Below are 14906 nucleotides of genomic sequence, written 5' to 3'. Positions count from 1 at the left end.
GGGATTAGCTGGTAGTTGTAAATTATTAGGCAATTTTGTCGCAATGTCTAATAGTACGTCTTTCAGGTGAATAGGTGAAATAAGGGATGGAAAAAGTTTGCCAGTGCTGAGCATATTAAGTTGTCCCTTAAAAGTTTCTAGATATAGTGATGAGTGGAAAACAGCCTGACGTTATTCATCAATCATGATCTTCAGGGAGTTGTAATTAACCGTATAATCTTGAACAGCATGGGTCATTGCCTGCAAACGCTCATATGTGTGCATGTTTTCTCGTCAAGTTGTCTAAGAGTAGATATCAGAGTGTTAATGGAGTGGCGATTTTCAGTTATGTGTTGTTGGGTAACATTGAGAATGGATAAACTATTTTGTAACACATGGATAATAGTTTTCTGGCTTTCTTCAAGTTGATTAACGTGCGTTTGAATATTACGGATGTCAGAATCGTCAGCTGTGCCGAAAAGAAATTTAAAGAATCCGCCTAGGGGTAACAATGAGCGTTTCTGGGTATGACTGAGCGTTTTATAATCTAGATAACTGTCAAGTACGTTATCATGGTCAGAACGGATGTATTCGATTTCCGTATGGAGTTGTGTTAATGATTGTTCAAAAGCGTCCGTTTGCAATAGTTGGTCATTACGTTTGAATTGGAATGTCATGACGTTCGTGGTATTTGTGATATCATTTAGTCTTGTTTCAAGCTGGGTAAGAAACGTAGAGAAAACGGTGGTATCGAGAAGTAGGGCTATTTGCCAATGAGCTCACAGACACTTCTTTAACTTTTTGAAATATAACATTTTCATTAATCTCAAGCCCACCGATCATGCGCAACGATAATATCAAAACAAATGATGGTAACATCATCTGAAATATTACAAAGAAGAAATATAGTGTTATGATCTATTTACTACAGTACAATTTATCTATTTATTTTTTCTACTTACACAATTTGGAGTCGTTAAAGCGTATAGACAGTAATATTGCTCGTGTGGTCGTTACTGTAATTATTTACATATGGTCAGCTATTGCCTCTAGGCACGTGAAAATCACTTTCTTAATAGATTTATTAGATCTTTGACGTTGTCGTATGGATTTTCTTTTATTATGCTTAATAGCTATTTCGTCGATTTGCATGTGATTATCGGTCGAATCGGTGTCCGATTGACATGGGGGCGGATATTGTTGTTCAACCCTATCGTATTGACGCGTGTCAGATTCGCTAGATATTGACGCATTGTATTTGAATTGTTTGTTTCGTAAATGTTTTTGCAATTCCGCTAAAGGGATATCTTCTTCCTTGTCAGAATCGTCCCGAATTTGGCGGGTTTGCCTAGTAATGATAGGTAATCCTTGTATTGATTTACTTGAATTACTATCAGACTCACTACTTTCGGCAAAAGCTAAATTTGCTTTCCTTATGGGGCGTCCTATATTAGTATTTGATATAGGCCACTCATTTATATTAGCATGTCTTATTTGGTCAGCATGAACTTTAATAGTTGAGTTGTCTAATTGATTCTTTATTACGTATGTTAACGGTGATTTTTGTTCGATAATACGATAATATGGCCTCCATTTACTGTCTAATTTATTTGTACTTTGAAAGTTCTTATAGTAAACGGGGTCGTTAATTTCGAATTTGATGTCTTTTGTATTTTTATTCGCATATTCGGCTTGTTTATATTTAGATTTTTGAATTTGTGCCCACACCTTTTTAAATGATTTGTGTTGTTCTTCTAATATTATTTTATGATAATCTTCACCGTGATATCTACGCCTAGGTTTCAACAAATTGTCTATGGGAAGAATGGGGTCTCTGTTAAATACTAAAAAGAAAGGCGAATTTTTCGATGTCTCTGAATTGGAAAATCGCATAGCTGCCAAAGACATGTTTAAATGTAAATCCCATTGCTGTACGTTTTCTTGAACGCGTTTCGATAGTATATTGTTCATAGTTGAGTGAGAGCGCTCATTTTTGCCGTTAGCTTCGGGGTGATATGTGGACGTTTTGACATGTTGGATATTCATGGATTTTAATGTTTCTGTAAATGCCATGCTAGTGAACTCTTTACCATTATCGGTAATTATCCTTTTGGGACATGAATGACGACAATAAATCTCGTTCACTAACAGGTGTATTACGCTATCAGAAGATTTATCCGGCGACGGAAATCCTTCGATATATCCTGAATATTGATCTACAAAACATATTATATACCTATTTCCGGAAAGCGTTGTTGGGTATGGCCCGCATATATCTATGGAAACGACCGAGAAAGGGAATGGCGGTATTGCGGTTTCTGATGATACGGGAGCTTTAATTGCTTTCAAGTTTCTACTTTGACAGACAACGCATTTCGACACGTAATCATTCAATTCTTTGAACATTTTAGGCCAATAATATTTATCTTTTATGGTATGAAAAAGTCTTTGAGAACCGCCATGTCCATTTTCGTCATGATATTGATTAATAATTAAACCTGTAAGGTGTTTAGGTACAAAAAGCCTAAAGGTAGGTTCTTCATCGACGTTCGATATATAATATAATATCACATCAACCATTATAAATTTATCATCTTCGTGTTTGTTTTGTTTCCCTAATTTCAATCTCGTTTTAATCTCAGATATGTGTGGGTCTTTTCCTTGTTCAATTTCCATGTTTCAATCGTTTATTTTATCGGGTTCGATTGTCTCGTTATTTATAACTGTTTGTGGGATCGTGCTATTATCAATTATTTGTCTGTGATCGATATGTGTAGAGTCAATTACATTAATTTCGCGCGTCTGGTTTTGTCCATTTATTTTCGAATTAATCGTATAATGTGTATCGTTAATATCTAATTCTATTTCCGTTTGTTCGCCTCGGTCATTGGTTATTTTGGTGTTTGGGGGTCGGCTTAGAAAGTCGGCAATAATATTCTTTTTTCCCGATATATACTCAATTTTGCAATTGTAACCTGCTATACTTAAGGCCCATAATTGTATTTTCTTGTTTTGCATCGGAGATTCAAGAAGAAATTTTAAAGGTCGATGATCCGTCTTGATAACAAATTCGGCGTTGTGTAAATAATGGTGTAATTTATTTAGACTGTAAAATATGCTGTAACATTCTTTCTCAATAGTACTATATTTACATTGTGTTGGGTTTAATCGGTGTGATAGAAAGAATATCGGTTTTTCACCCACATAATCTCCGGTTTCGTTGTCCCCGCATTTTTGAGTTAAGCAGGATCCTATGCATTTATCAGAAGCATCAGTATACAGAATATAACCTTTATTTGGGTCCGCATAAGAAAGGTAAGGAATTTGCGTAAATGAGTCTTTTAATTGTATGAAACTATCTTCACATTGTTTTGACCATGTAAATGGGACATTCTTTCTCGTGAGATTTATGAGGGGCTCGACTACTTCTGAATACGAAGGACAGAATCTCCTATAAAATCCCGCTGCACCTAAGATAGATCGTGCATCGCGTACGCACTTTGGCCTAGGGAATTGTCGGATCGCTTCTACTTTTAACGGATCTGGCCTTATACCGTTTTGATCTATAATGAAGCCTAGGTATCTAGTCTCTCTTTGTAAGAATTGACATTTCGATAGTTTAAGCTTTAGGTTATGCTTACTGAGACTTCGCAGTACTGTATCTACGTGTGATAAATGAGATTGTAAGTCAGGTGAAAATATTAGAATATCATCCAAATATGCTACGGCGAATCCTTCACAACCCTTAAGTACTTTATTAGCTAATTCTTGAAATATTGATCCCGCCCCAGACGCACCGAATGGCATGACGTTAAAGTGAAATAGACCCCTGAACCCTGAAGCAAAAGCCGTTTTTTCTCTGTCTTCTTCTTTTATAGGTATTTGCCAATAACCCGATATTAAATCTAAACTGGTGAAATATTTACTTTTCCCTAATAACGCCAATATATCATCGATTAATGGTAATGGATAGGCAATTGGTTTTGTAATTTTGTTAAGCTGTCTGAAATCGACGCAAAACCTTTTCTCCTCTTTATTATCTTTATTTGAATCAAGGTTATTTTTCTTTTTATCTACTAAAACAATAGGGAAACTCCACGGACTTCTTGATGGGCTTATTATGTTTGCCGCTAGCATTTCGTCGATCGCTCTATCTATGAATACCTTATTGTTTAATGGTGTTCGATACGGCCTTAATTTAATGGGAGGATGGTCCCCTGTATCGATGTTAAATTCTATCGCTGTAGTTTGTGTTAATTCTAAATTATTTCTTGCGAAGAGAGTTCTGTGTTTTAAGAGTACCGGGAGAATATTTTCCTTTTGATCTCCAGCGACATGTAAATCTGATAGGATTTCATCTTTAGACAAGCCTGATTTTGGGTGTGTTATTTTTGATAACGCTTTCTATGGAACATATTTCATTATCTTGGATAGATTGAAGTTGGCCTATGGGACAATTACGTTTTAGTCTAATCGTTTTATGGGTATTGTTTATAATTAGAATAGGGAATTTACGATCACGCGTTGCCTTGACTACTGAGTTAACAATTGTTAAACCGGGTTCATTATCAAAGAAAGAATTACTTATTCCAGTGAAGTCATAATTTTGATTTGAGCGTATGCCGTTTCTTTTAGTCTTAGCAAGGAGTCTATATGCAGTTTGTGGTTTAAGAACGGTATGTCTAGTTAGCCTCGCTATTATTGAAAGGTGTACATCTTCTTCCAGAGGTACATAACAATCTTTTATCCTTAAACATCCTAGATCAAAGTATAAACGGACACCGTTATCTTGTAAGAAATCTCTCCCTAGTATTACGTTCCTATTAATGTTTTCAACAACAAAAAATGGATGTTCAATATATATACTACCTATTTTAAATTTTAATTTTACATTCCCGCGAACGTATAGCGAGTTACCATCGACCGCCTTTAGATTATCTTTTGTCATTTTAAGTGGTGGTTTGTTTTTTAATAGATCATAAGCTCTTTTACTGAGTACGGAAAGTTCCGCTCCGGAATCTATCAAGCTCCTAAATTCACAATTTCCTATTGAAATGAGGCAAGAATTTGGATTTCCACACAAAGCAATATTATACGTCTTTACGCTTCCGTCATTACCATAGACCCCTTTTTGGTAAGACGTTCCTAGTTTTTTTTTATTAAGGTACGGTTTTCTTTGAGTACATTCCCTACTGAAGTGTCCCAATTTTCCACAATTCCAACAGTCTATTTTGTCTTTCCAATTTTTGTCATATTCGTTCTTACGTGCGTAACCGTTTTGTCCCATCGCGTTACTGTTCTGACCTACCGTGTATGCATTTATTTCGTTTTTCCTACGTCTACAGTCTTGTATAACATGACCTTGTCTCTTACAATACCTACAAGTGTTCGATGGTCTCAAATGATCGATTTCCATGGGAACAGGTCTATTAAGTGGTGTTTGAACGTGATTATGACTCAAATGTGACCTTAATTCGAATCTTGCTCTTACATTTTGCTCGGCTAATGCGGAATTGACTGCCAACGCTTAAGTAGTTGGATTTTCTCGCATTAATTTAAGGCGTAAATAATCATGTCTCAGGCCATCAATGAAAGTTCCAATTAACTGACTTTCGATCATTTCGAGGTTATCCTCAACATTTTCATACGCTTCACTAGATAAAGACAGGAGTCTTTCCGCGAATAATTGGACATTTTCGTCGGGTTGTTGTTTGATTGTTTTTAAGAGAGCGAGGGCATAATGAGGGTCCTGGATTTCTGCGAATCTTATCTTAAGTTCATTTTTTAAGGTTGCCCATGACTCATCAGGAAAATCAGTCAAATACCTCTGAATGTAATCGCTAACAAGTCCCCTACTAGATTGGTAAGCTACTAACTTCAATTGATCTCCCGCCAAACGTGAAAGTACCCCATATTTCTCTATGGTTTTGATCCAATTTTTGTATTCTTTAGGATTTCCGTCATAAGTTTGAACTACTTGTGAGACGCTTTGAGTTCCGATAGCATTTGATACTCCTCTAATTTGTTCGCTTACATTTTGAAAGAATTGTGGAACCGCTTGATCTGCCATCTTAGATAATTAACCATAGGAAAATAAGTCAGTCACTCACCGAATATTTGCCCGTTTGTTGTGGAGGTCCGGCACGTCTTCTTCCCTCTGGCCCGTGAAAGAAGTGGTACTTCCGGTTGATCCTGTCACCGCGCACCAGTATATTATGTGTCCCGTAGTCACTGTTATTACACTATTCTATTTAAGAAGACAAGTCTCTAAATAATTTCTAAGTGCTATTTATTCTTTTTCTTAAGTAGAATACAATACCAAGTGATTCGTAACTATTTGACTAACAAAGTGTTCTATAGATCTGAGGTGCAGAATAATTCTTACAACAAACACACAGCATTTTATTCTCATCAAAATAATCATAAAATTAAGATATCTCTTATTCCATTTTTGGTTGGTTGACTCTTCTCTTCGGACGATTTTCTAAACCCACCCCTTCAAATAACCCTTGTTGATTGGATGGACCGCTCATGCCTGTACCACATGTTACAGTAGAAAAGTGCAATATACAATTATCACGTTTGACCAATACGTTCGTGATGAACATGTGTGGATAATAACCATTGTGAATAGGAGACCTTATTTCATTAACATACTTGATCATATAACCAGGTGTTCTCTTATGGACAAACCACATTAGTAGTGTGAAACCTAACGCTCCTATAATCAATTACGTAAACCCCGATACCCTTAAGATATACATTCAATCCGAACTTGCATTTGTTATGTACATTGGGAAATTGGATATTTCCATTATTTAAATTTCATTATATACCATATCTGAATTGGGGTTTGTTATGTACTAGCCGAATTGTTAATGGTGGGCTATAGACAAATCAACCTATATTCCCGATAATTGAATTACATTGGAGAAATGAAACTATACCTACATAATCAATTTTTCAAATTTCATTACGTCCTACCCGAAGATTCTATTTCCTAAATTAGTTTGCTTATACAACAATAACACAACAACAACAACACAATAATGTACAATGAGATAAAGTCTGTTATTATATATATATTATTACGTTCATTTATATGTCCCTTTATATATTATAATGTACAATTATAATGTACATTACGTTACAATTTTATTCAGCTAAAAAGAGCTTAGAACATATGAAAAATAAGGATAAAGTTGCATAAAAGTGTAAGGAATTGGATTATTAAGAGCTTAAAGGATGTCAAATTTGGAATTATTGGAAATGCCCAGCAAATGGAGGAAATTATGAACTACACAATTTGGCGGATATATCTGGTCGCCACATGAGCAGGGTTAAGAATTGCTTGACCGGATATATCCGGTCGCCACATGGGAAGGGTTAACCCTCAAGAAAAAACAATTACAGTCCAATCTTCACAAAACTTTGGTCAGATAATTTGTTCTAATGATATCTTGGCTGAATTTCACAAAATGGTTTCAGTTCCTTTAAAAACATGGCTACCAGGGGGCGGGGAAGTTATTCTTACATGGCTATATTGAAACCTTTTTAATGCTCTAATGGCTACATTTATTTGCCAATCTTCATGAAACTTGGTCAGAACATTTTTCCCTATAAAATCTCGCCTGAGGATCAAACTGGCTTATGTGAGCACAAAAAATAGGTCACAAGGTCAAATTTATAAACGCATCGTGTTGCAGGCTTAGCTACACGCATGTTGCGTATTAGGGTTCAAACGACAAACAATCGAATCAATCAAAGTTTATAATTAATTGATCAATAAGGGTATCTGAAATAAAAACATTTTATTCATACAATTAGATATATAATCAAAATAATAAATGTTTGCATTCAATTGAAAATACATATTAATAATGACCAGTGTTACGTGACGGTGTGGATATAAGTTATTTTAATAAATTACTAATAAACACAACCGCGAACGTCAGGTTTCTTAAATAATAATACAAACAATTTACAGAGAAAATAAATACAAAATTTAAACTAGAAATGGCGCGGCAGATGCTGATGCGTATCCCCACACCGCATGTTTGACCCAGGGGCCCCCCAGGGTTGGTAATGGGGCTATGCATAGCTAAGATTGACCGTATTGTCATAAGAAATGATCAGTATCAATTTGAAGTTAATCGGTGTATAAGTGAAGATGTTAATGTAAAATAACCTAAACAAATGAGCAAAAATCTCTGACCCGGCCCCAACCCAACCCCCATAACTTTTGACCCAGGTGTCAGATCAAACTCCAAATAGTGCACTGTCGCACATATGCTAATAGCTACAATCTGTGTAAGTTTCAAGGTTCTAGTGCTAATAGTGTAGGCGGAGATAGTGGCGAGGACGGACATACGGCGGAGATAACCGCATAAAAGATTTCAAAATCTAAATGCCAACCCTAAGTTCAAGGTCAAGGTCACAGGGGTCAAACATTTTATGCGCATGGAAAGGTCTTGTCCAGATACACATGGGTACCAAATATGAAAGCAATATCTGAAGGGACACAAATGTTATGAGCTTTTTTTGAATCACAGTCGCAGATTTCAAAACATGAACGCAGACCCCTAGTTGAAAAATTTCATGCGCATGGAAAGGTCTTGTCCAGATACACATGCGTACCAAATATGAAAGCAATATCTGAAGGGACACAGTAGAATAAGCCTTTTTCGAATCGCTGTCGCAGATTATGAAACCTGAATGCTGACCTCAAGTTCAAGGTCAAGGTCACAGTGGTCAAAATTTGTATGCGCATGGAAAGATGTTGTCCAGATACACATGAATGCCAAATATGAAAGCAATATTTGAAGGGACACAGTAGTTATGAGCCTTTTTCGAATCGCAGCCGCAGATTTCAAACCTGAACGCTTACCTCAAACTCAAGGTCAATGTCACAGGGGTCAAAAATTGTATGCGCATGGAAAGGTGTTGTCTAGCTACACATGGATACCAAATATGAAAGCAATATCTGAAGGGACACAGTTTTATGATCCTTTTACGAATCGCGGTCGCAGGAAAATCTCTGACCCGGCCCCACCCCAACCCCCAATACTTTTGACCCAGGATGGAAGTAATTAAAACTACTTGATACTAATAAACACAAAGTGTTTAATATAAACTTAATTTGTATTTTTATATATACCCTGTGACAATTGTTATAATCTATTTTTTATAATGTCAGGTGACCTATGGTCATTTCTACATAACTTGATTCTTAAAACAAGCACATAATGATAGTGTTTGTAATTTAAATGAAATTTAAGCACAGGCGCATGCCAAACTTAGCATATTTATTGTGCACACCTGAGAAAAACATGCTTTTGTGATCAGCTTTTGTCTGTCGTCCATTGTGCATCGTTATTCTTAAACATTTACCTTGTTAACACTCTAGAGGCAACATTTATTGTCAAGTCTTCATGAAACTTGGTTAGAACATTTGTCCCAATAATATCTCAGCAGAGTTCAGAATGGTTCCAGTCTGCATGGCCACCACTGGGAGGGCAGTTTTCCTTATATGGCTGTAGTAAAATCTGGTAAACACTCTTGAAGTTTTATTTTACAGTGTTGTCGAATCTTCATGCAACGTGTTAAGAACATTTATTCTAATTATATCTCGACTGATTTTGAAAATGGTTCCTGTATCTTGGATAACATGGCCACACAGGGGTGGGCAGTTTTCCTTATATGGCTATAGTAAAAACTGGTTAACACTCTAGAAGTCAGGTTTTTAGTCAAATCTGTATGAATCTTGGTCGGAGCATTTTTTAAATGATATCTGGGCTGAGTTCAAAAATGATTTCAGTCCGATGAAAACCATGGTCGCCAGGGGGTTGGGGCACTTTTCCTTATTTGGCTATAGTTTAACCTTGTTAACACTCTAGAAAATACACATTGACAGTCCAATCTTCACAAAACTTGGTCAGGTAATAAGTTTTTATGATATCTCGGCTGAATTTAAAATTACGGTTCCGGTTCCTTGAAAAGAATGGCCACCATGAGGGGGAGGGACAGTTCTCCTTATATTGCTTTTCATGTACCGGTAGTGAAACCTTGTTTACCCACTAATGTCCACATTTATTGGCCAATCTTTATGTAACTTAGTCAAAATATTTTTCCCAATCAAATCTCAGCTGAGTTGGGTCATGCGAGCTCAAAAAAAGGTCAATAGGTTAAATAAAAAAAGCATGTTTATACTCTATAAGTCACTTTCTTTGTCTAATCTTCATGACCTCGGTAAAAAATGTGTTCAAACAATATCTTAGCGGAATTAAACAATTAATGGGTGTAGAAATTAAATATTTATGTTTCATAAAGTACTTTTATTATTTTGACCTCTATTTTGTCAGAATAGTTAAGTTCCTTTAGGATCTCAGGTGAGTGCCACTAGGGCCCATGGCTTTCTCTTATTTAATTTGCTTTTTATTGGGCACAATTCATGTTAGGTTTAAAGGATGATTAAGTTTGGTTTTAAGTAATAAGTCAAGGAATGTAATTAGTTTTTAACGGAATTGTTCACTGTTTGGCAAAAAGACAATAAAAGATGTTATCAATTTAAAAATTATATATTTCTGTAAGTAAATGGTTTGCTTTTAATTTCAAAAATTACGAAAATAAGTGAGAACAATTGATTGTAAACTGACCACTTTTATAAAAAGAATTAGTTATGTTGAGAAAACCCATTTTTATTCCAGATTGAAGCTATTTTCAAAGGTTTCGAGGCCAAACAGGTCTTTCTGGACACTCCAAAAAAGATTTACTTAGTCTGAAAGTCAAATTGATTGCTTTACATTTTTTTTAAGAAATATGTGAGAAATGACTTTAAAACCAATATATTCAAATTTAAAGGTCATGACTACTAACATTTTGGTCAGGACAATTGACATTTATGTTTTTTTTACCAGATTCAATATAAACCTGCTTAAACTCTTGAATTCATGGACACGTTGTGACGTTGTGAGCCATCATGAAAGGATTATGTAAAGAGTTAATATTTCAGTATAAGCACATTTGTTGCAGGGCTTGCACAAACTTTTGAAAACTAGAACTCTGATCTTCCTGGCATCTGATTTAGGAAGTTTTGTTCCTATAGTTTGAAGTTTTGAAAGTAGGAGACACAAGCCCTGAACTTTTCAAAATTGATAAAAAAATTGAATTTAAGGTTTGTAATTTGAATTTAAGGTTTGATGAATATCAGTCTTTCATAAAAATAGGTGCTTAAATGCCAATTCATTCAGACAAATGTGTATGTATATAGAAAAATTGCTGATTTTTTCTTCTTAGTTGTGATTGGTTGCATTTTTTCAATCAGTTCATTTTAAAGGTGCATATCATTAGTATCTCCCACGAAACATGGACACCTATTGATACAATGCTTAATCTGACTGTTCACATGTGTATTGATCTACCTGGAGCTAAAATAATATATTAAGTATTGTTAAGAAAAACAGCAATATTCCCAAAAATAGTATTTTCATACAGAGTCGGAGTGGCAGTGGGACTCCAACGTAATACCGTTATTAAAGTTTAACATGCACATTTCAATTCACATATTTGCGCTTTCTTACATTTGTGCAATCTAAAATAACAATAAAAGTGAAAATAAATTGGTGTAATGCCAAATGTAATGAATATTTCAGATTCTGAAAACTGTCAACAGTTCAAACTCTTCTCTGAGATATTAAGTTTTTATATGAATTGAAATGTCCATGCGTTACATGCAGCTTTTTATATATATTGATTCTAGCAGAACTAAATCACTTGCTTTTAAAAATTTGGAGAGATATTTTCCCATACTTATTAACTGATATTATTTGATTTTATTCACACAATTTTAACTTTACTACCAATAGTTTTTGTTAATGTTTTTATCACTTAAATGGAATATTTAAACTTTAAAGATTACAAATTATTTGAAAAGATGCGCATTTAACAACTATTAACACTGTATATGGATGGACTACATTAAGTCTGTTGAGAACCAGATAAATGGTAACATCGGTAAATTATATCTGGTTTCATAAATTAGCCCAATGCTGGGAACGCTAAAAGCACACAAATAAGACCTCCACGAAAATAAGTGATTTCCCAGAACACATGATTTCCCTGCTCTCCTGAAGTGCCCTCAGGAGCAATTTATATATAAGCAGTGCTCTGTGAATAGGGGTTTTAATGTATGTGCGTAAAGTGTCGTCCCAGATTAGCCTGTGCAGTCCACACAGGCTAATCTGGGACTACCCTTTTAGGATATTTTTCATTTCGAGAAAGTATATTCTTAGCAAAAATCCTATTTAAGTGGATTGTGTTGTCCCTGATTAGCCTGTGCAGACTGTACAGGCTTATATGGGACGACACTATGCACATGCGAAAACCCCCTTTTCGCAAAGCGCGGCACCTATGTATGTTTTATTGAGTGTTTATAGAAAACAGATCATATGTAAACAAAAATAATTTAATTATACTCTTCTAAAGGTATTCTTAGTTAGCTGTATGCCCTTTTAAGTAATTTGACAAACAACCTCAGATACACCAACAGAAAAAAACGATATATTTTTTGCAACTGGCCACTTATTTCCTCTTCAATTTGGGTTACATCCCTTTAAAAGTTTCAAATGAGTGGAAAAACAGACAAAGCGTATGAATGCTTATTGAAATCCTTGTGTTTTTTTCTAGGGATCAGAACATCGTAGGAAGACTTTACTTCTTGTTCCTACACAGAAGTGAAAACACTCGCGTACCACGAGATGGCACATAGCAAGAATACAACATCAGGCGGCACGAGGTCAGGGTGTAAATACCACGTGGGTGTTTTTTTGTGTTGTGGACTGATTGAGAATTTTTTTACAAATTCCTTAGAAAATTTACTCATTTTATCCAATGGAAATCATTATTTGTTTCTGGCACATATATATTTCTTTGCGTTTATCCATAAGTATTGTGTTCATGTTCTTGCATGGAATAATTGTGTGTCTTTGTTCTTTTTAACAAAGAATTGAATATAAGTATGCTGGTGTACAAGAATGTAAAGTTCTTATGTGACAAGATAGGCAGAATGACTGTGCAGTTATTTTTTTTTATTTTATGTAAGAGGAAAGATTTTTATGCCCACAGTAGTGTGGCATATATCAGTTGAACTGGCCGTCAGTCAATGTCAGTGTGTCAGTCTGTCCGTCCGTCCGTCAGTCCGTCCAACAGTGCGTCCGAAAACTTTAACATTACCCATAACTTTTGCATTATTAAAGATAGCAACTTGATATTTGGCATGCATGTGTATCTCATGGAGCTGCACAGTTTGAGTGGTGAAAGGTCAAGGTAATCCTTCAAGGTCAAAGTCAAAGGTCAAATATTGCAATATTTAAAATAGCAACTCAATATTTAGCATTCATGCATTACTCGTGGAGCTGCACATTTTGAGTGGTGAAAGATCAAGGTCATCCTTCAAGGTTAAAGGTCAAATTTTGCAATATTGAAGAAAGCAACTCGATAATTGGCATGCATGCATATCGCATAGAGCTGCACATTTTGAGTGGTGAAATGTCAAAGGCATGGTCATCCTTCAAGGTAAAGGTCAAAGGTCAAAAAGTTTCAATATTGAAGATAGCAATTTGATATTTCGCATACATGTGTATCTCATGTACCTGCACATTTTGAGTGGTGAAAGGTCAAGGTCATCCTTAAAGGTCAAGGTCAAAGGTCAAATATTGCAATATTGCAATATTGAAGATAGCATCTCAATATTTGGCATGCATGCGTTTCTCATGGAGCTGCACATTTTGAGTGGTGAAAGGTCAAGGTCATCCTTCAAGGTAAAGGTCAAATTTTGCAATATTGAAGATAGCAACTCGATATTTTGCATGCATGCGTATCTCATGAAGCTGCACATTTTGTGTGGTACAAGGTCAAGCTCATCCTTCATGGTCAAAGGTCAAATATATGACTTTAAAGCCGCGCAGTAGGGGCATTGTGTTTCACGAACACAGCTCTTGTTCAATCATACTATGGCTTGCTGCATTTTGTTATGAACTGGAATAAAAGCCTTTTCAATCCGAGACAGGATTACAAAAAATAATGTAGCAGCGTAAATAATGTACTTAAAAAAAACAGCTAAATGTAGATAAAGTTTTCATAAGTGTGTCGTTGAAGACTCAGCTGTGGGGTTGATACATATATTTAGTTTATAAAAGTTGTAAACTATTCAATGCCATTCATATGTATATTACAAACCCTTCTATTGTTTTAAACAAAACCTATTTTTAAAGCTTTTTGAATGAATTTTAATATAACATGTAATGCCCTGTTTTATGTTTTAAGCACACCAAAGCAAAACCTGCTCATGGTTAGCTTTTGTGATTGACTTTAGTCCGTTGTTTGATATTTTCACACTACACATTCGCTTTGAAAATAGCGGTTAGCGTGTACTAGGAAATGCATGTAATGTCGAATGTGTTATTATAAAAAATATTGGTAATGTGTTTCTAGTGCAGATATTGTAATTTTAAGTATCAATTTCTCGCTCCATTTTTTTAAATTCTGTTAAATAATGTGCGTTTAAATTTTATTGTTTGTAGCTTACTTGCGAACTATTTTTTTATGTGTAAATATGCATACATAGAAGCTAGCTGTTGTAATCAGGCTGCAACTAATTTGCATATTTTACTACCATACATCAATTAAATTTAGCGGTTGTTTTTTTTTATATATTTTTTATTTTTATTTTCTTATTCTACTTTAAATGTGGCGTAATAAATAAAATAAATGGTTGGTAACTTTTGATTTCATGTGATATCAGACTCGTCCAATATAGCATGTGAAAAGGCTCGGCAAGCCTCAACTTTTCCTACGCCATATCAGACTCGTCTGATATCACATGATATTAATAGTCACCAACCACATATTCTCTATATCCACAGTCATTT

General features: G+C 35.1%; 1 protein-coding gene across 2 annotated transcripts in view; it reads left to right on the top strand.

Annotated features, from left to right (window-relative positions):
* The window catches only part of LOC127879358 (upstream-binding protein 1-like), an 84216-nt gene that overhangs the window by 13287 nt on the left and 56023 nt on the right, over nucleotides 1–14906 (top strand). For both annotated transcript variants that reach the window (XM_052426133.1, XM_052426134.1), the window contains one exon: nucleotides 12664–12772. In XM_052426133.1, coding sequence (XP_052282093.1) covers nucleotides 12735–12772 — 38 coding nt within the window. In that variant the 5' untranslated portion in view covers nucleotides 12664–12734. The remainder of the gene's footprint in view (nucleotides 1–12663; nucleotides 12773–14906) is intronic.

The sequence above is a fragment of the Dreissena polymorpha genome, chromosome 4 (genome assembly GCF_020536995.1).
Source record: "Dreissena polymorpha isolate Duluth1 chromosome 4, UMN_Dpol_1.0, whole genome shotgun sequence".
Classification (NCBI taxonomy): Eukaryota; Metazoa; Mollusca; class Bivalvia; order Myida; family Dreissenidae; genus Dreissena; species Dreissena polymorpha.
The sequence above is the reverse complement of the archived record's forward strand: the minus strand, read 5'-3'. Positions and strand labels throughout refer to the sequence as shown.